At 41.8% G+C, this 22,089-nt stretch overlaps 1 protein-coding gene across 1 annotated transcript in view; it reads right to left on the bottom strand.

The window, feature by feature from the left end:
* Nucleotides 1–22,089, bottom strand: part of SLC2A12 (solute carrier family 2 (facilitated glucose transporter), member 12) — a 64,945-nt gene that overhangs the window by 29,682 nt on the left and 13,174 nt on the right. The window contains exon 2 of the mRNA XM_011962131.1: nt 10,889–12,229. Coding sequence (XP_011817521.1) covers nt 10,889–12,229 — 1,341 coding nt within the window. The remainder of the gene's footprint in view (nt 1–10,888; nt 12,230–22,089) is intronic.

Here is a 22,089-nt window from a genome sequence, read left to right as displayed (position 1 = left end):
ACAGAGCAAGACTCTGTCTCCAAAAAAAAAAAAAAAGAAGAGTGGACATTTGTCTGTTTCTCAGCCTATATCTCACCTTTCCTCTTCTTTCACCAAAGCTTCATGATTTTCTGTAAAACCTATCTGGTTTCCTAGGAAGCCCTCTGGACTGCAGGTGACCTAGGATTGAACTAGACTTCTCAAAGCCACAGTCTGGTCTCTGTGGTCCTGACTCAGCTGGATTTATGTGTAGAGGGAGGGAAAGAAGACCACAACATCGTAAATCAATAAAGGGCTTGAAGCACTTCCTGTGTGTCCCAGAGTGACTTAAGCAAAATGCCTGTTGAAGTCAGTGCTGGCATTATCAGAACTGTTCACCTCATGTCTAGACCACAGCCAGACATTTAATAACACTAATGACTAAGTGTATTAAGTCCATGCCACACACCATGCACTGAACTAGGGGCACATTATACAGATTCCTTCATTTAACTCCACAATTAGGCTCTCCAGTGGATACAACTGCCCTGTTTTCCAGATAAGAAAACTGAAAGCTAGAGAGATCGACAGACTTGCCCTAACTCCTACATGGTGGTGCCAGATTCAAGGCCAGGCAGTCCAATGGCAAAGCCTGGTCCAAATTCAAACACAATGGCTTTCTTGCAGCTCTCCTCACCCTTCAAGCTCATGTCCTCAAAGCCATCTGACCTGCCATTAGCCCTGCTTCAAGAGCCCCTCCTCCGAGATTGTCACACTGCTTTCTTCATCAAACCTTGGCCCAAATGTTACCACCTCAGAAACGCCTTCTGTCACTATCATATTGGAAATAACCCTCCTCCAAGCATGCCCTTTCACTTACCCTCTTGTATTTTTCTTTATCACTCTTACCTCCACCTAAATTTTAACACTTTTGTCTCCTAAAACTGTATCATAGGTGTGTTCATGTTTTTTTTCTTTTTGCCTGTCCCCATCACTAGCTCGTGAAGATAAGATGAGGATCTCCAGCACCTGGTACTGTGCCTGCCATGTCGTGGGTGGGCAAGACACATGTGCTGGATGTGTGAGCGAATCAGTGAATCCCTACCACTTCTCTATCTTTTCTTCTTGCTCCCTCTAAGATGTTTTCTTGCTGGAATTTCTGCCCATTTGAGTCCTCAGAGTTGGTAGAAGAGATCAGGGGAGATTATTTGGTGTCATCTGTCACTTGAATATGTGAATACAAAGGTAGCTGAAGGATGACAGTCACAGCTTTATTACCTAACTTCATATGTGACCTTGGGAAAAATGCCTTCCCTCTGCTCACCGTGAAAAATTATTCATCATGAGATGAAAGAAGAGGTCAATTAATTAATTTATGGGCATACGAATTTTTGGATAAAAAGCCCTAATAATTGTCATTAAAAAAAGTCACACATATTTTTCTGAGTTCAGTGGCTATTTTAAGGAGGGCTGGGTTTCTACACAAGCATCACCTCAGATGAATTCATGAAATAATAACATTATGCCTTGGGTTTTGGCCTATCTTGACTTTACTTGTGAAGCGTGAAGACAAAAATCTTCGCATTGTTCTGTATCTTCACAATGTCAAGAATCTGTGATTCTATGTTGCGAAAGAACCATGTCAGAAAAATTCTGTTATTAAAGGACACTAAAGTGATTATCAAGAGCACCCCAGAAACAGTGGAGAGTTGAAGTAAGATTTTGAACATATTTGAAGTGAAAGATAAGATATGGACAACAGAGTGCTTAGTAAGTATATATCCTGATTTTATTTGATGTAAGAGTTTTAATGTTAGCTACAGAAAAATGGAAGGGAGGGGCTCTTAGCCTCTCTGGGGCCATGAACCTCTTCGGTAGGCTGGTGAAGCCTGTGGACCTCTTCTTAGAATAATATTTTAAATGCATTCTAAAAGTACGTAAGATGTTGGGTGCAATGGGTCATGCCTATAATCCCAGCACTTTGGGAGGCCAAGGCAAGTGGATCACTTGAGGTCAGGTGTTCAAGACTGGCCTGGCCAATATGGTAAAACCCCATCTCTACTAAAACTACAAAAATTAACCAAGCATGGTGGTGGTGCACAACTGTAATCCCAGCTACTCGGGAGGCTGAGGCAGGAGAATCACTTGAACTTGGGAGGCAGAGGTTGCAGTGAGCCGAGATCGAGCCACCGGACTCCATCCTGGACAACAGAGTGATTCCATCTCAAAAAATAAAAAAAAAAAAAGTATGTAGGATTACATGAGTACCCCCTCCTGAATTCTAAATTCTGGGTCAACCCCATTATTTTACAGTTAGGGAAACAGGGGACCAGAAAGTAAAATGATGTAGGACATCCGCTTTAACCTAAGAATAGAAACACTTTCCTGGCAGAAGAAAATCATGCTGTGATCTAACACAATTAAGGAATGTTGTTCCAAGCCAGTCCATATTTAAGAAGGTCTAATAAGGATGGTTTAATCTTGCTTTCAATGTTACTTTAGAACAGCAAGTACTTTTCCCTTCATACCTCTATTTACACAAAGGATTTGTTTGTATTACAAGCAATAAACTCTCTAAATACCTGAGCACTAATCGCATCAGGTTAATAAGTTTGATAATGCATTCATGATCTGGTATGAAAAGCTTGTTCCTAATAAAAATCTTCTTTAAGCTCCAACTAGTTTATATAGTTTATACCAATGCCCTAGAATACAACTGGGGGTTGACATGAAATTACTATGATGTATTTTCTTTAGAAAAGAAAAAGAAACTAAAATGTGAATATGGACATAAAGGATTGACTCTTGGCAAGAAAAAAAAATGGAGAATTATTTGGGTCTCTTTTAAAAACACGAGGGGAATCCATAGCCTCAGGATAAGAATGTGAAATGACTGTTCTCTTTAGAAGGTGTGATTTGGATTCCTGCCTCTGACAGCATGACTCCAAGCCTCACGTGTGATTACCCAGGCCAGTCCTTGCACCTGCAATTGTAAATTGGACAGTCCATGAGATGTAAGAAGTATTTCCTTTTCCTAGATCCAAACTTCCTTCAACCTTGAGATTCTCCATCTTGCTGGCATTGCTTTTGGTCTAAGTAGTTCTCTGAAGCTCCGCTTCTCCATGTTGTAGCAAAAAGCAGAGGATCCAAAAAGCATCCACAACAACTGTTAGATATCGTGTCCAAAATTCTCGAATAACTATTTATGCCTTAACAAAGAAATGCCTAAATATATCCCACCAATTGTTTCTTAACACTACTAAATCTCCTGCATCTTTTCTTACAGCCAAAATCAGAAAGAGATTTTTTTTTAAAATCGTGTCCAAGTGATGGATTGTTCTGCAAAAAGCCTCGTGATGGTATCTGGCAGGAACAGAAGTTTTTTTGGCATCCTAGTATTTCTAGCTTACTTAGTTCCTAGCCTGCCCACTAGCCAGATCTTTACACAAGAAGCCCAGTTTGAGATCTTTCCTATGTCTGCATCGTATTTTTAAGTCCTTTTCCTCATTCCCGCTTAAAAACACAAAAGTAAATAAACCAGCATGATTTTCAAACAGACTCATGCAGTGCTCACTTCCAGGGACGGAAAGAAAATATGTGAGATGTTTCCTCCTTCAGAATGCTTACAGTCCATAACTACATTCTGGTTAATAAACCAAAATAAACATACAGTAGTAATACACTATTGCTAAGAGCTAAGATGCGTTCTCACGTTGTAACTTACATTATATCATACTCTCATACTTTAGAGCATCTAAAGTACGCTCATATACATTAGATCATCTGATGTGCACCTGTACTCTAGGAGATAGGACAGGTATTACTATGCCCATTTCGTAGATTAGAAATAGCTCAGAGAAGAAAAATCACATAAAGGTCCCATCACCAGTGAGTAGAAGAGCTGGGATTAGAACGGAGGTTTTCTGATTTTTAAATTTACACCCTTTGTAGCCTAGAACCGAATTACTCTAGAAACACACTAGTAGTAGTTCATATAAATAAAGACCTCTAAAAAATGGAGTGGATTCTAAGAGGAGATAAAGCTTCCATTAAACTTCAAAAAGAGGAAGAATCTGGATAGAGGAGAGGGGGAAGGAAGAGACTGCAACAAGTGCTTTGTGTGTATTGACTTGGGTGTGGAGCAGTGGGAATAAACCCACACTGATAAAGCATTACCTCATTGCACAATCCAGGAGGCGTCATTCACTTTTCTGTTACGTGGAGTCTCTGGTGACCCTGGAGCACAAGACTTAGACTACAAGTAAATCGTGGCCCTATGGTAGTGCAGACGCCCTAATAGAGCTGGGTGAGATAATGGAGGGTCTTGAAAAACCAGAGGTTTTGCCTCAAACATAGGTGATATAGAAGCAGAAAGAACATGGATTAGCTTTCAGGTACCTAAGGTTCTAGTCCGAAATCTGTGTGTCCTCAATCTCCCAGACTTTCTTTTATTTATTTTCTATTAAATGGCTCATGCCTGTAATCCTAGCACTTTGGGAGGCCGAGGTGGATAGATCACTTGAGGTCAGGAGTTGGAGACCAGCCTGGCCAACACCGTGAAACCCCAACTCTACTAAAAATATAAAAATTAGCCAGGCGTGGTGGCGGGTACCTGTAATCCTAGCTACTTGGGAGGCTGAGGCAGGAGAATCTCTTGAACCCCGGAAGGCGGAGGTTACAGTGAGCCGAGATCACACTATTGCACTCCAGCCTAGGCGACAAGAGCAAAACTCCATCTCCAAAAAAAAAAAAAAGAAAAGAAAAGAAAAGAAGAAAAATGTTGCACCAGATCATTTCTAATCTCCTTTTCACCTTGAAAGGCATTTGACCTTATGTCATGGAAGAAAGGAGGAAATCTTTGAAGATTCGTAAACATTGATGACATGAGGAAAATAGTATTTAAGGAATACTGATGTGAAAGTTGCCAGTACCAAAATAGAGTCACTTATGTCAAAACACAAACAAAATGGAGTCAGGAGGGCAAGAAAGAAGGAGCTCTTATCATGAGAGATTTCTGCACGTACTACATGGTTTTCCTGTAACAGTACTTATTGCAAGGAAATCCCTCAAGACTGCAGTATTCCAAATAATCTGTTTTCACAAAGACACTTGCCTAGCAAGTCTGTCTCAACCAACCAATAAGTTGGCTAATGCCAACTCCTATAACAAACCCCTGTTACCTTTGGCCTTTGTAACCTTTGGTTACAATCTATGTGGAATTCTTTTTGTCTTTAAAAGCTCCTCCTTTGCCCCAACCCCCAGATATGTCTATGAACCATCACAGCATGCATATCACAGATTTGCAACACCCCTGCTACTCCCTATTAAACTCTTTGCTTTGGAGAGTTGGTCACTCATTTTAGGTTGACAGTGGTCTGGAGGATGGATGGGTGTGAGAAGGCCTGGAATAGACAAAGACTTCTGGAAGGGTATCCCAGTAATCTGACAATGAGATGATAAGAGGTAGCATAGGATGGCAGAAATAGAAAGGAAACCATAAAAGCAAGAGCCATTGTGATGATTGACTGAACTGAGAAAAAGCCCCAGAGCATCACTCCGAGTGGCAGGAAGAGTGACTGCCCTCTGGAAAGGGAATGGAAGTGGTAAAGAATCCTGGTATAAAAGGAAAAGGAATTCAGCTTTGGGGGTGTTGTGTTTGGCTGCCAGTGAAGCATCCGGGGGAAAAGTTTAGTACTCATTGGGAAAAAAGGAACCAGAAGTCATGTGAGATGATGGAACTGGAGATAAGCAAGAGTCATCAGCTCAAGGGAGATAATTAACGTTCCTGAGAAAACAAGCATAAAAGCCTTTACAATGCATTAGCAAATGTGTTTTTCAGTTTTATAGCTAAAGAAACAGAAGGCCCGGAGACCTTAATGAAATGACCTCACCTCTTGTTTTAGATGGAATGGAAGCTAGTCATATATTTGATTAACTAACATTTTGATTTTTAAAGTCTATCACAGCAATGGACTGAATTTAGGGCCCTTGACTTTTTAAAATTTTTTCCCCCGTAGTCACAGGTATTCTCTCTTAGGCCACAGTCTGTTACTGTGGTGATTTTGTGCTGTGTTGCTTAGCTAAGCTAGAAGGACATTTCCCAGAATTCTCTTCCCTAGGTAGCTCTGAACTAGGGTTGGAAAGAAGAGAAATTTGCATGATTTGGAAGGCCAAAGTGACCCCACAGTGCTGTGCTGGAGGCATGGGTGCCGGGCCCTAGCCACCACCGCAGCTCGTACACCCTGCTGCCGATCACTGATTCCCCTGGGTGGAGTGTGGGCCCAGCGAATTTGGCCAGATCTCCTCCTATAACTTCTCCAAGCACTAGACCGGGCTCTGGGAGAAGACAGCAGTTTTTCCGCAGGTCGCTGGCCTCACTGGAGTGATGTGGCGAAAGACCTGCGTGCTGCAGTTTCCTCGCATGGATTCCAGTTTGTCTACCGGATTCAGTGAGTCGTCTCTGTGTCTCTCTGAGTCCAGCTTTTCCTCCGGCCTGCCCTGCTGTCAAGCAGAAGCTTCAGAAGGCCACCACCAGATGCCAAGACCTCAGCCTTCCACATGCTTCTTCACCAGCTTCCCTCTGTGCCTTGATTAATAAATTTTTCCCTTTTCCCAAATTGTCCCCTTCTAGACCTTTGTGTTCTCAGCTTCTCCTACAATTGTGTGATGCCGAATCCCTATAGGAAATTTCTTATCGTTATCACTCGCAGTGGTTCTAATTCCCTGCTGCAGTTGCTCAGGCTGTCTACAGATTACCCAGGCCCTACAATACCCAATCTCTCTTTAGTTGACTGCACTTGTGCATTTTTACTTATTCCCAAGCGACCATTAGCTCTTAGTAAATGATGATGAGATTTTTAAATGCATCTTAATATGCATGAGATTTTTAAATGCATCTTATATAAGTGGTCATCATGATAGACTAGAAACCAGGATTAAATAATGTACAGAAAAACTATAGACTTCAGGTTTCTGACCTTGGGCACCTCCACAATCCCCAGAACTACCCAACTCCAGCTATTAAGTAAGAGAGAAAGAAACTTCTAATTTATTTAAGCCATTGTTATTTTGGTCCTTGTTACATCTGCTGAGCTTGAATTCTACATTCAACATTTTCTTATTTTATTTTATTTTATTTTATTATTATTATTATTTTGAGACAAGAGTCTCGCTCTGTCACCCAGGCCGGAGTGCAGTGACGTGATCTCGGCTCACTGCAAGCTCTGCCTCCCAGGTTCATGCCATTCTCCTGCCTCAGCCTCCCGAATAACTGGGACTACAGGCGCCCACCACCACGCCCAGCTAATTTTTTGTATTTTTAGTAGAGACGGGGTTTCATCGTGTTAGCCAGGATGGTCTCGATCTCCTGACCTCGTGATCCGCCAGCCTCAGTCTCCCAAAGTGCTGGGATTACAGGTGTGAGCCCCAGCGCCTGGCCAACATTTTCTTAATACATTCAGTTATGCAAGTAAATGCACAGCAAAAATGCTCTTCTTGTTATTACCCTTCTTCTCTTTCATCCTATAACTCAGCCTTATAAAAAGTACATGTTCACTTACTTAGCAGAGCTTCAGAAAAGGAGAGACTATTTCTCTATTTTGCAAAAATGCACAATGATCCATTAGTATCCCGATGGATGGACAATGATACACTATTATTATTCATTCTTCCTTCTAGTAGACTTTCAAGAAGACGACTGAACTAAAACTAACATTTACTCTTAAGACCAACACAGGACTGCCTATTCCTGTCTTAGACTTCAGATTAATGTTGAATTTCAGAAGTTGAAACATATTTTCATTTATTTCAGCAAGTCAGTTAATTTCTCTGAGACTCAATATCTTCATTTGTAAAACGCAGTGAATATCCTTTCTTCTCAGGCTTGTTTTGAAGGTAAAATGAAGTACTCTAAAGTATGTAAAAACTGCCTAGCACAGTATTTGACATACTAGGTGTCGATAAATATTAGTGGAATCTAAAGCTTAAACTGTATTTTAAAAGAATTAGCATAGAATGTTATTGAAAGACAAACAGTTGCCAGAATGTTTTTTTGTTTTGTTTTGTTTTCTGTTTTTGGAGACAGGATTTCACTCTGTCACCTAGGCTGGAATGCAATGCTCACTGCAACCTCTGCCTCCCGGATTCAAGAGATTCTCCTGCCTCAGCCTCTTGGGTAGCGGGGATTACAATTGTGCGCCACAATGGCTAGCTATTTTTTGTATTTTTAGTAGAGACAAGGTTTCACCATGTTGGCCAGGCTGGTCTTGAACTCCTGACTTCAAGTAATCCACCAGCCTCAGCCTCCCAAAGTGTTGGGATTACAGGCATGAGCCACCATGCCCTGCCTCCAGTAATTTTTTTTAAAATAAAATTTGGTTTTCTGAAAAGGAGGACTCTTGCTCTAATACAATAAGGTATCAAATGATATGTTAGAGACTGGAAGAGTTGCTGCATTTTTCAAAATTACCCCAAAACTAAAGAGAGATGGGTAGCATGAGATTGAAAGGACTCTAACCATGAGTAGGTTGGTTCAGGAGGCCTAAGATCAATGTCTCTCATATTATGATACGTGCCATGACATATACCCTTTCAACCCGAGAGGTTTTCTGAATTAGAAAGAAGCAGGTATCCCTTTCTTTTTTTGTGGTTTTTTCTTAGACTCTTAGCTAATCTTGACATTTCAAAAAATTGGACCAAGAAAATTGATGTAAAAAGGAAATATTTTTAGTTTTATGATGAATATACAAGAAGAACAAGAGACGCTTGCAGAAGAAACCAATGGAACAATAACTACCACCTGAAATTTATCAGATGAGCAAAGCTTATTGTCCTTGTTAACACAGAGAAGTTTCATTCCCAAATCTAAGTTGCTCCCTGGTACAAGACTTCACCTATATCTTGTCCTTCTGCTTTGAAGAGTTTCATAAAATAAAAATGTAAATAGATAAAATAAAAATGTAATAAAAATAAAATAAATAAAGTAATAAAAATGTAAATAAGATGTTAGCTCAAATTTCATTAGCTTAAAGTCTCATAGTAGCCATATAAGTATCTCATAGATACACACCCAAGATAATTGAATCCCAAAATAATGGTAGAAATCTGTTTCCAGGAAACTGTTCATTAATGGTAATTATCATTGTTAACTCTTAAAAAGCAGATTTAAGGGTCAGGAGCAAGTCTGAGGCATCAGAGGCTGGTGGTATTGTAATGTTTACTCTATCTGCCCAAGCAGTCTTATGGGGGATATATGTCTACTCACAGTGCAGAGGAAGGGCCATGTCTTGGTCTTCCATGTCTTGGACCATGATCCAATCTTGCCACAGCCCTTTAGGCCTGAACTTCCATCTCTGACTTGGCACAGCAAAGAGTAGCGTCAATCAGATTTCACCCAACCCTTCTCTCTCTCTTTGGAATTTGAACAAATCAATATCTAGAAACTGAGTGCACTTAGAAGTGGGATTAGAAGCTGAAAAATGAGGAGGTAGAGTTAGAGCAGGAGAGGCCATATCAGCCATGTGCAAGTCTAGTTATTAATTGAGATTAAGCAGGCCAAACCTGCTGGTTGATGACCAGAAAGAGGCAGATACAGAGAGTATAGCTCAGTCCATTCACCTACAATCTCCCTGAAGATAGGGACAGTGTCTGTCTTTTTCATTACCCTTTCCCCAATATTTAGCATAGTTCTTTGTTATGAAAAAAAATTTGTCACTCAATACATATTGCTTGAATGAATAGTTAATGAGTTAGCAGTGGATGACTAGAGCAAGCCTCTTACATGGCCTTCTTTCCAGAAACCCTGTCCAGTACCTGGAACCAGAGCCCTACATCTCCCCATGAAATTCCTTCTTCAGCACAGCCTATGTCTTCTTATTGGCCTAAGCCTCCAATGCTTCCCATTATTTGAGCCAATTTGTTTGCCTCCTTGAACCTTGTCAACAAGTTTCAAAACCAACTTTGTGATAGAGAAGGAGGGACTTAGAAAGAAAGAGAAAGGAAGGAGAGGAATAAAGAGAAAGAGAGAGAGGAATGGGATAGGAGGTGGGGTGATAGAGGCTACCTTTAAACTTTTAAGTCCTCCTTTTTTTCTGGTGAGGTATACAAAAGACCCTTCACAGCCTCCCTACAGAGACATTCAGGCTTTAGATGTAAGGCTAATAGACAAGATAACTGCAACAAACAGCCTATTCTAGTAAATTCATCTGTAAAAGAGTTTGCCCAAGAGAGGTGATTATACTTTGTCATTAGAGCAGACTAGTTACATAAAATAAAACAACTTCGTAGCTATGTCCTTGTAAATTGTTTGTATTATGTTGAATGATAGCAACTAGACTTTCATGCTTCTGTTTAATGGACAAGAGTAAAGTGCCACGGGAGGCTACTCTAGTGAATAAGACGTACTCAAAATAATAATAATAATAATAATAATACATCCTCCTTCTCAACTCATAATGTCCTCCTTCTTTACTATCACTGGAATGCACCCACTATTGTGTCTTTAAGAAAATCTAAACACTTGATTTTTTTCTTCTACATAGGAAGAAACTCAGAGATGATATGGAGGAAAACGTTACACCATTTTATGAAAGCAAATTTTGCTTTCATAAAGCAATGTAATTCCCTTGGGCAATAAATAACTTTCCAGGTCTGGTTCATCCTCAATTAATGGGAATTAAAGTATCCTCATGTGACAGATAATGGGAAACTTATCTTTCAGTTGAATACTAGCCCTGTACTTTTCAGAAGCAGATATAAGCCAAGCATACCGTCTGCATTAGAAGGAACATCAGATGACCAATGTTATCCTTGCCTTCCTTCTAGCACTTATATGCATGAGGTGCTATAGCAGTAGGATGCTCTGACTGGTCAAAAGCAATATATTAATATTCACAGGGGGAGAGAGGGAAGGAATAAAGAATAAAGTACTTACTTGGTCCTAGACCAACTGAAAAAGCAGCAACATAAACAAGCAAGCTGGCTAAGGACAGCCATTTCAAAAAAGCTGGGACGTCCCCAGGGTCTGTGACTATCTGGTATTCAGTGTGGCTTAATACAGCATTTAGCAAGGATGCTGAGGTCGTCTCCCCTCTCTTATCCACATCATTTCTCAGGGGCATGAGCGAGCTTCTGCTATGGGAAGCAATTCCTTTAAAGTGGTCTCTGAGAGTATTGTTGCTGGCTGACAGGTTTCCTGGTCCATAAATCACAGACTCATCCAAGGACTGGTTGATAGAATTGTGGCTTCTGCAGATATTGGTGAAGTTCATGTGGATGTTGAGATTTACGATGCCCATGGTCACCAACGAAGCTGCCATCACAGAGGAGCCAATGCAGAGGAATGTTTTGCTGCCGACATGGTCTACAAGAAGAGTGGCGGGGATGGTGCTAATGACTTTGACCACTCCAACCCCAGTGGAGGCGAGGCTTGCTGCCTCATTGCTTTGAAATCCAACTGATTTCAAAACAGTTGATGCATAGAACAATATGTTTGGCTGGCCAGTAATTTGTACAAAAAATACCAGTGTTAGTCCTATCATTATTCGGGTCCGCATGTTGTCTTTTGAACGAAACAGATCCCAAAAACTATACTGATATTCATCTTTCAAGGATGATTTGATCACAGTGAGTTCCTCAGTTGTATCTGAGAGTGCTCTTAACCTTCCAAGAACCTTGCTAGCAGCTCCCTCTTGTCCTTTCATCACCAGAAACCGAGGGCTTGGAGGAAGAAAATACATTGCAATTGCTTGCAAAATTCCCAAGGGAATCACAAGACCAAACATGTACTTCCAGCCATGGAAAACATTGGCAAATGCGTAATTTGAAATATAAGCAGAAAGAATGCCGATGACAATCATCAGCTCATTCAGTGACACAAGAAGGCCTCTTCTGTGTTGAGGAGCAATCTCTGCGATGTAAACACAAGTGGCAATGGAGGAGAGGGAGATGGAGACCCCTATGGCAATGCGTCCCACTATAAGAAACGTGTAGGATAAACTGAGGATCAAGACTAAGCTTCCAAGTCCAAGCAGGCAGGATGACAAGATGATTGCGGTCCTTCTTCCATACCTGTCTATCAGGACCCCTCCAGTGAGTGAGGCGAGGAGGGCTCCAATGAGGAGGGAGCTCACAACCATTTCCTGCTCATGGCAGCTCAGCGTTAATAAGGTTTTGATCTGAAGAAGAGCCCCAGAGATGATTCCAAGTTCATAACCCACCAGGAGGCCACTGACAGCGGCAGTGACAGATGACAGGAAGGTAAACATGCCACAACCTACAAGCAGAGAGAAGAGACAGGGAGGTCAGTTCTCAGTTGAGATTTTAAACATTTTGTATTGGGGAGGAGATTTAACCTTGTAGAAGTCTTTCACAGCACTGAGTTTAAACACGCACACAATTGTGATAAAATAATGCACTAACCAAAAAATGATTTGATATAGAAGGAGAAATCATTTTTCTTTCTTTTTTGGGAGGAGAGGCATGGAGACATGTAGGGAGTCCAGTTGCCTTCTATTTATGCTGTTGATGTTTTTGGTTTAGACCAGACAGCGATGTTGAGATAAGAAGTTGACACATGGTGAATTCAGACTGAACAAACAAGAATATCATTTGGTTCATGCCTTGGCAGTGGATCAGAAATTCAAAGAGGCTGACTCTTCTCGTCCCATCCCCATTCTCTAAAGGCAAATCTTTGAGGGCAGGAGAGACAGAATAGGAGCCTCTAAAAGTGCTACAGGCTCCCTGCTGGATAGCCTGGGTCAAAATGAAACACAGCCTCCAGGAAACTTGCCCTCTTATCTCCTGGGCCACAATCGTGCTGCAATGGCCTCTGCTGAACACAGGAGGGTGTTGGGGCAGAGGGTGGAGGTGGGAGTGGGCAGTGTGTGAATGCCTTAACAAAGTCAAGGTTTTGCTAAACAGAAGGAAGGAAGAAATGTATGTAGTGTAAGGAACCAACAATATCCCTTACTCATTCTGAGTAAGGAGAAAGGGGGATGGAACACAGGCGGAACAAGGAGACTTTACCTTTATATATTTTTTTGTTAATGTTCAAATCCAAGGAAAAACGTCAAAAAGTTAGTAACTTGATTTTTGGTGGTAGGAACACAGATGTTTGTTACATGTTTGCAACTTGTCAAAATAGAAACAAAACAAAACAAAAAAGTAGCAGAGGAAAGAGTATTTCAGGCCCAGGAGAAAGTAATTTCCAAGGCCTTAGGAAAGGAAAGTTCTCATTATGTTGTAGGAACTGTCAGATGACCAGCACATAACATGTAGGCCACATCGTGAGCCTGGAAAGGTAGGATGGAAAGGGCTTAAAGTGAATTTGGATAATTACAGAGGCAGCACTTCAAGTAGGGCCTTGTCGGTCACAGTGATGACTTTTCATTGTGTTTCAAGTATAATGGGTCCAACACCCATTGAGAAGTGTAGAGGGCATTGATGCTATCGGTTTCTTGTATATAAAGACCACCTTCGCTGCAATGTAGAGGTTAGTTCTTCAAAAGGCAAGACTGGCAAGACTGGCAGCAGGGAGGAGTTTGTTGCCTTGGTTTGGACAAGAGATAATGGTAGCTTAGACTCGGGTGTTAAGAGTGGAACTGGAGATAAGTAGGCAGATTCCAAGACTTATTTTGGAGCTAAAAACCACTACACTTGTTCAAGGCCGGGTGTGGTGGCTCACGCCTGTAATCCCAGCACTTTGGGAGGCCGAGGTGGGTGGATCACCTGAGGTCAGGTGTTCGAGACCAGACCAGCCAACATGGCAAAACCCCATCTCTACTAAAAGTACAAAAATTAGCTGGGCGTGATGATGCATGCCTGTAGTCCCAGCTACTCGGGAGGCTGAGGCAGGAGAATCACTTGATCCCAGGAGGCAGAGGTTGCAGTGAGCTGAGATCGTGCCACTGCACTCCAGCCTGGACAACAGAGCAAGACTCCATCTCACAAAAAAAACAAAAAATAAAAAAAAACCATTACACTTGTTCAAGAATTGGAGATAGAGGGTAAGAAGTGGGTCAGAACCCAGGATGGCTCTGTGGCTTGAGCAGTTGGGTGGGTGATTTACAATATTCCACATACTCAATACAGTACTATATGAGGCCAACACCCATTGAGAGATGTAGAGGGCATTGTGCTATATACTGTGTAGTGCAACGTACTGACATAGGGAAGATTAGGAATAGAACTGGTTGTGAGTGGTGATAAGAGGAGGAGCAAAAATCAAAATTTTCATTTTGGACTTAGTAAAATGGTTTATTTACTTTGCCTGTAAGACATTCAGATAAAAATGTTAAGTAGAGGATTGGGTATACAGATTTGGAGCTTAAAGATAAGTCAAGCCTGGACATATGTATTTGGAAACCAGCGGCACATGGTATTTAAAGCCACAGGAATGGGTGAGATCACTTAGGAAGATAAAATAGGGGGAAAGGAGAAGCAGGATCAAGACTGGGACCTAGGCAACGCCAATATTTAGAAAAGTAGTGCCAGCAAAAGAGATGGAGAAGAATCAGAACCGAGGTGTAACTCAAATGTTAGAAATGTGCTTCGGCACACAGTTTTCATAGGCTGAGCTAAGGCTGCCTTTTGGCATTGAGGGAGAACAGAAAACCAAACATAGCATGTTCTCACGCATAGGTGGGAATTGAACAATGAGATCACTTGGACGCAGGAGGGGAAACATCACATACCGGGGCCTATTGTGGGGAGGGGGGAGGAGGGAGGGATAGCATTGGGAGATACGCCTAATATAGATGACAAGTTGGTGGGTGCGGCACGCCAACAGGGCACATGTATACATATGTAACAAACGTGCACGTTGTGCACATGTACCCTAGAACTTAAAGTATAATAAAAAAAAATTGTATTCAGCTCTAGTGAAATAAACAGGTCAAATAAAGGTGAGGTGATCTAAAACTCTATCACAAATACTCAAGGTATTTTTCCATCTGCAGGATCCTGGTAGGAAATGGGAATTGGCAGCCCCAAAAATAAGGAGAATAAAAGCACTGAATATTTAGATGGAGGAGCAAATAAAGGTGCGATAATCCACAAGAAATAAAGCAAATTTATGAGCATTTTGAACAAAACCTAGTAAATTGAAGTTAAATCAGCAATTTATCTAGCTAATCAGAAATCAAAATATTTGGCACTGTTACATGGCAGGCATTTACCTGGGTACAGGGAGAAATATATATATATACACACATACACACACATATATATTTGTTCTGTTTCACTGCTATATATATATAGCATATATACCAACATGGAGTTATATGCTACAGAATTTAGCTATGGTCTCAGTTGTCTGAATTTTAATATTTTCCCTATTACATGCTTTAAGGGATACTGCCCCAAACTAGCTTTTCCACTTCCCTTACTATGATACTTAGGACTAGTGTTTGATCCTCAGCCTGCCCATTTGGGGTTTTGAATTCTAATTCACTGTATGAGGCTATTCCTTAGTGCTTCTGAGATTGTGGCTCTGATACCACATTTGTTCTGTTTCACTGATATGTATATATATTTTAATTCTTGGTGGTAGGAACACAGATGTTTGTTACATGTTTGCAACTTGTCAAAATAGAAACAAAACAAAACAAAAAAGTAGCAGAGGGAAGAGTGTTTAAGGCCCAGGAGGAAGCAATTTCCAAGGCCTTAGGACAGGAAAGTTCTCATCATGTTGTAGGAACTGTCAGATGGCCAGCATATAACACGTGGGGCACATCAGGAGCCTGGAGAGGTAGGACGGAAAGGGCTTAAAGTGAATTTGGGCAAGTACAGAGGGGGCACTTCAAGTAGGGCCTTGTCGGTCACAGTTATGACTTTTCATTGTGTTCCAAGTATAATGGGGCCAAAAAACGTAACATTCTGATGATACCTTTATTACCTATTATTTATTAATTTTATGTGACTTTTTTGGCATGCAAAATGACTTTAAAGTACTCTCTTACAGGTTCATTCATGTCCACAGTTCCCATATTCTTTTTCCCATGTGATCTTAAAATTCTCAACAATGAATGCTTCTACCACAAGGAGAATTAGGTCGAATCTCCACATTTGGATAAGAATATAGTATTATTTTTATCTCCACTTGTCATTGTTCATTTTATCTATGTTTGCTGTGTTGATTAGTGTGTGTGTTTTGGCAATTGATGATTGGTCTCTGATATTCTGATTGGAGAAATAAGTGAATTTGGAGAATGGACCACTTGGGAGGCCAGACTGAGTGAGGGACCTGGGAAGGGCATGTAGTGTGACAGTGGGCACCTGGGGCTGTGGAGTTAAGGACCCAGGGAAATCAATGCTGTAACTGCTTTAATAGCAGAAGATTGTCCTTGCCACCCTGTAGTTCTCCTCTTCCTTTCTTGTTTTTCTCTTTCATTAAATGGAAAATACTGTGTCCCTACAATGAGAAGATGCCTTGAGATGCAAAAGTCCCTTCCTTTTGTGCTCCATTATCCTACCTTAGAGAGCCTGAAGTGGTTTGCTAAGTGCTAGCTTCTCTGTCTGGAGAAAAGAGCTCCTGACAGAAGAGGGAACCAACCTCTGCTGCTGCTTTCTGGACTTAGATCATTTGCCTGGTTTCTCGGGCCAGGACTCATAGCACACTGACAAATGGGAATATGTGCAAAGGGTCTGGAAGCCATCCCAGTTTGTCAACGTTCCCCTTGAAACCCATGGAGTATAATTCTGCAGCGACATTAAAGAATTATTTTTATATGAATCATAAAAACCTTTTTCAATTTTCTATATGATAACATATATCTCTTTCTTGCTATCCATCTTTCTATTCTACCTTCCTATCTCTGGGCAATTTGTCTTTAAGAGGTTAAAACCTTGCACAAGATCATTCTAGAACCCTAGTCCCACACGGAGGGCTTACCAACATGGAGTTATACGCTACAGAATTTAGCTATGGTCTCAGTTGTCTGAATTTTAATATCTTCCCTATTGTATGCTTTAAGGGATACTGCCCCAAACTAGCTTTCCCCGTTCCCCTCCTACTGATACTTAGGACTGCTGTTTGATCCTCAGCCTGTCCATTCAGGATTTTGAATTCTAATTCACCATATAAGGCTAGTCCTTAGTGCTTCTGAGATTGTGGCTTTGATACCTCAAGACTTCCATCATAGGAAGTTTTCCTGGTGCTATTTTACCATGGAATAACAATGAAGAGAGGCATAAGGAGTGAGTTTTTCCTGTGTGTTGATTAGCGATGACAAGAAGAGCAAGATGCTATCCTATGGATGCTGGAAAGTAGAGATACCTTTTTCTAAGAAATCTGGCAGTGAACAGGAAGCAAGAGATCAGAATGTAGGTTGAAGCACTGGCAGGAAGGTGGCATTTGTGTTTGTCTACACACAGAGGTGAGAGTTTGGGCAGCCACATGGACTGAGAAGTTGCCAGTGCTGAAGGACAGAGTAAGATAAGGATTCATAATTAATGCTTTTCCAAAAAATACCCAGCCCTGAGGCCAGTCTGCCTTTAATAATGATGCCTAATGTAGATGACAAGTAGATCATGATGATGAAGTAGAGCATTCCCAGCCATTTTGCTCATGGCTTTGCTTCACAGGGGCCCTTCCTTTACATCCCAGGTCTCCCAAAGAGTGCCATAGGGAATTCTTGGCTTTTTGTGGACATCACAGAAGTGGAAACTACCTGGGGACTTGTAAGTGGTACCCACAGTTGGTTTGGCTATGCCTATCCTGTCTTCTTCCTACTGTTGGGGCTCGGAACAAGATACCCCAAAGTATGGCACATCGGTGTGCTGAGTACTTTGAACTAGACATAGGAACATAGGAAAGGCCTCTGGATGCCTGCCAAAACAAACAAACAACAACAAAAAAACAAAAACAAACAAACAAAAAAACCTGTGTGTGCATGCTTTTCAGCTGGCGGTAAGATTTCAGCCAGAAACAAGGTCTTTCTGACCCTCGCGCATTTTCCCCTGAAGCAAGTCATGGAAAGCAGAATTCCTTTCCCCAAGGTGGGTCACAGAAACCAGAACCACTCTGCCCCAAAGCAAATCGTAAAACCTAGAAAAGTCACTCTCTCCTTTTTCCCTTGAAAATCTTATTTCATGGGAGTCCTGCCCTCTGCCCAGGAGGAAGAAATGCCACACAGTGAGGCCCAAAATAATCTGGACAGGCCTTGCTGGGTTTCTCTTTCAGTTTATTACTATTAATTCCTACCCTTTTATTCAATCACATTTCTATACGCCCATCCTTTCTTCATCAAACTTAAGCATAAAATCAGACATTTTTCCCTGAGTCTTTAGATCTTCATTTTGAAAGCCTCCCATGTCACATCAAACTTTGATTAACTATATTTGTTATGCTTTTCTCTTGTCACTCTGTCTGCTGTGATAGGAGTGTTAGCTGTGACCCTTGATGAGTGAGGAACGACAGCACACCTTTCTGTCTCCACACTGCTTTGCTAGAAGTACAGCAGCAGCAGTAGGAGGAAGATCTCCAGTTTGCCTTTTGATGCAATGACAATTCTTTATTAAGCTGATAAAGTAAAACCATTCCTATCAAAGCTATCATTCAATCAAGCAGCTTTATGCAAACAGGTGCTGAGACCTGCAGCGCAAGAGCACCAAGGGCGCCACGAGACTGCAGCGCCAGCCACCACCACAATAGCTGCATTGTCTGCTGGTCACAGTGAGTCAGATGAAACCACAACTGTAGCTGGCACTCAACACAAAATAATCCATTTTTCACAATATTTGAGTTTCTGCCTGCTTTCTTCTTCTCTTTCTTCCCCATATGCCTTTTTTTGCATATGGACATAATGGGCATGCAATAAACACTTGCCAGCTGACTAAATCCTACAGCCAGCTGAAAAGCATGCACACACAGGTGTTTTCTTTTTCTTTTTCTTCTTTTTTTTTTGGCAGGCAGCCAGGTAATTATGTAGCTTGACCAACTGTGAATACTTCACAGATTTAAAAGACTCCCCCACCCCCACTTCATATTTTGTTCAAGAAAAACTTGCAGTTGTCCAAAAATGGCCTTGCGTCTATGGCTTGCCCTTCCTCTGCTCTTTCTCCCTGAATGCCTTTGATCCCAACTCATCTTTCAGTAGTCATCTCTACTACCACCTCACCTCACCTCTGAAGCCCACTCCTCAGTCCTCAGCGTTATTTTGCCCCCAGCCCGTGTGCACCCACTGTGCACAGAATGTGTTCAGAGTCCATCTCATTTTAAGGCACTCTTTGATTGACCTGTTTGTCTTCACTATTAGACTGGAAGTTCCTGGAAGGCAAGAACCCTGCCTTGCTGAGACCTGTCCTTTCACCCCTAGCCTTCTGGCACAAAGTAAATACTCAGTGTTTGCCGCGTGAATGAATGAATGAAAACAACATTCTAGAATACTGATCCTTATACCTCTACTCCCCACAGTTGTATCAACAGACTGTGGTTAATCTGTAGTGTTATATAATGGTTAGCATCTAGAACTTTATCTTCACATAAATATTTAGCAACTGAACAGCAATCCGTTAGCATTTCTATGAAGGTTTTAGCACGATGTTTAGCTAGCTGATATAGCACCATTTCAGGAACCATAAAGTGTTTTATTGTCACAACTATATTTATATTTTATTAAACTTCAGCCCTATGCATGGAATTGTTCTCTAGTTGTTCAGACAGAGTGTTTAGCAGCTCTGTTTCAGTGGACCAGGTCTTCAGGTTCCACAACATTCTCCAGGTACCAACTCTCCAGCCCATCTGCACCACTAGCTGTTTCCAGAATCTTCTGTGCTCTTTCCCAGGTTTGTGCTGAGACTCACGCTATTCCCCTCACCACAGGGTCCTTCGCCTTCCTTCACAGCCCAAGGAAACCCAATTCAATCTTTTTTTTTTTTTTTTTTTGAGAAAGAGTTTCACTCTGTCACCCAGGCTGGAGTGCAGTGGCGTGATCTCTGCTCACTGCAACCTCTGCCTCCCAGGTTCAACTGATTCTCCTGCCTGGGCCTCCCCTGATTCATTTTTAAAGGGCCAGCTCAAATATCCCCTCCTCCATAGGCTTACCCTCTTGGGTTAGCTTTCTTTTGCTTTTGTTTTTTGTTTTTTTTTTTTTTTTTTTTTTTTAGACGGAGTCTGGCTCTCTCACGATCTCAGCTCACTGCAACGTCCGCCTCCCAGGTTCAAGCAATTCTCCTACCTCAGCCTCTGGAGTAGATGGGACTATAGGCATGTGCCACCACACCTGGGTAATTTTTGTATTTTTAGTAGAGATGGGATTTCACCACGCTGGCCTGGATGTTCTCAATCCCCTGACCTCGTGATCTGCCTGCCTGCCTCGGCATCCCAAAGTGTTGGGATTACAGGCATGAGCCACTGCACCTGGCCAGGTTAGCTTTAATCTCCCTTCTCTCTCTTGCCTTTACGTCCAAGGTCTCACAGCACCCTGGATTATATTTCATTAGGTTTGTATCCTGCCTTAGACTGGGAGCATGTTGGGAGCAGGAATGTCTGTATCATGGGGGCCAGTGCTCAGTAGAGGTTACAGGATGCCCCTAGAAGGAGATGCAGGAGCTTAGCAGAAGGCTCACCTCCTATAACCTCCCAGAGGGCACATCCCAGGGTGAGTTCTAGTGTTGTGTTTCCAGCCCACCAAATGTCCAACATGCTGCTCCTTGGCCTTGGGCCCCGCGTGGCCACCCCTGTAGTGACAAATACTGGGTACAAGGCTTATCTAGCTACTATCTCCCACCCCTCCCCTGCACCCTGATCCTCTCCTCAGCACACAGTGAAACTCGGACCAACGGGAACTTTGGCCTCTCTCAACATCTATTATTATTTGAATTTTCTATGGAAAAAAATATAGAAATGTTGCTATCTTTCTTCGTTAGTTTTCCAACCACAGATTTGATTTAGTGGCAATTCCACAGACATCCTTTCCTGAAACTAATATTCTTCCACTCCTATTGGCTGAGGAGGTATTAAGAGGAGCAGTGTTTAAATTTGCATGTTAGTACTCCCCTGTGCTTTGACTTGTGGTTCACTTTTTCTGCCTGATTATGTGTATGTGTATGACTTTCATTCTTTTTCTTTCTGCTTTTTCCTTTTTTTTTTTTTTGAGACGGAGTCTTTCTCTGGCGCCCAGGCTGGAGTGTAATGGTGTGATCTCAGCTCACTGCAACCTCTGCCTCCCAGGTTCAAGCGATTTCCCTGTCTCAGCCACCCGAATAGCTGGGATTACAGGTGTGGGCCACCATGCCCCCTATTTTTGTATTTTTCGTAGAGACGGGGCTTCACCATGTTGGCAAGGATGGTCTTGAACACCTGACCTCAAGTGATCCACCCACCTTGGCCTCCCAAAGTGCTGGGATTACAGACGTGAGTCACCACGCCTGGCTTCTTTCTGCTCTTCCTTTTATCCTTTCTTCTTTTCTTTTTCTTGACAGATTCTTGCTCTTTCACCCAGGCTGGAGTACAGTGGCATGATCTCAGCTGACTGCAACCTCTGCCCCTGGGTTCAAGCGATTCTCCTGCCTCAGCCTTCTGAGTAGCTGGGATCAGCACGCCTGGCTAATTTTCATACTTCCAGTAGCGACAGGGTTTCACCATGTTGACCAGGCTGGTCTCGAACTCCTGACCTCAGGTGATCCACCCACCTTGGCCTCATAAAGTGCTGGGATTACAGGCGTGAGCTACTGCACCTGGCCTCCTTTCTTCCCTTCTTCAGTTCAAAACTTTCACCAGGATAAGTCTGGTGCATTTTCTTCTAAATTTTTCTGCTACTTGTTGAGTTCTTTTTCCATTCAGAAAAGATTTCCCCAAGTATTTTTGTTCTATTTGTTTAGGCATAATTATTTATATGTTAGTTTAATATATTCATTTCCTCTTTCATCTTTGTCTTCTCATCCTTTTTATCTGCATCCAGAAGAGCATCTCATATTCATCCTCCACATCACAGATTTCAGATGATGATTCTGCTGTTGCAGTTTCATTCCCTTCCACTCTACACATCATGGATCTATTTGCATCTCAGTTCTCAGCAAGCTCTATCTTCACCTCAGTTTATTCTTATCATAAGACGTGGTTTACATCTTTTACCACAGAGTCTATTTTAAAAAATTATATTGAGAACAGAAATCAGATGCTTTCCATAATTT

Source organism: Colobus angolensis, unplaced genomic scaffold, assembly GCF_000951035.1.
Source record: "Colobus angolensis palliatus isolate OR3802 unplaced genomic scaffold, Cang.pa_1.0 Scaffold58, whole genome shotgun sequence".
In the NCBI taxonomy this organism is placed as follows: domain Eukaryota; kingdom Metazoa; phylum Chordata; class Mammalia; order Primates; family Cercopithecidae; genus Colobus; species Colobus angolensis.
Note: the sequence above shows the minus strand (reverse complement) of the source record. Positions and strands in the feature narration are given on the sequence as shown.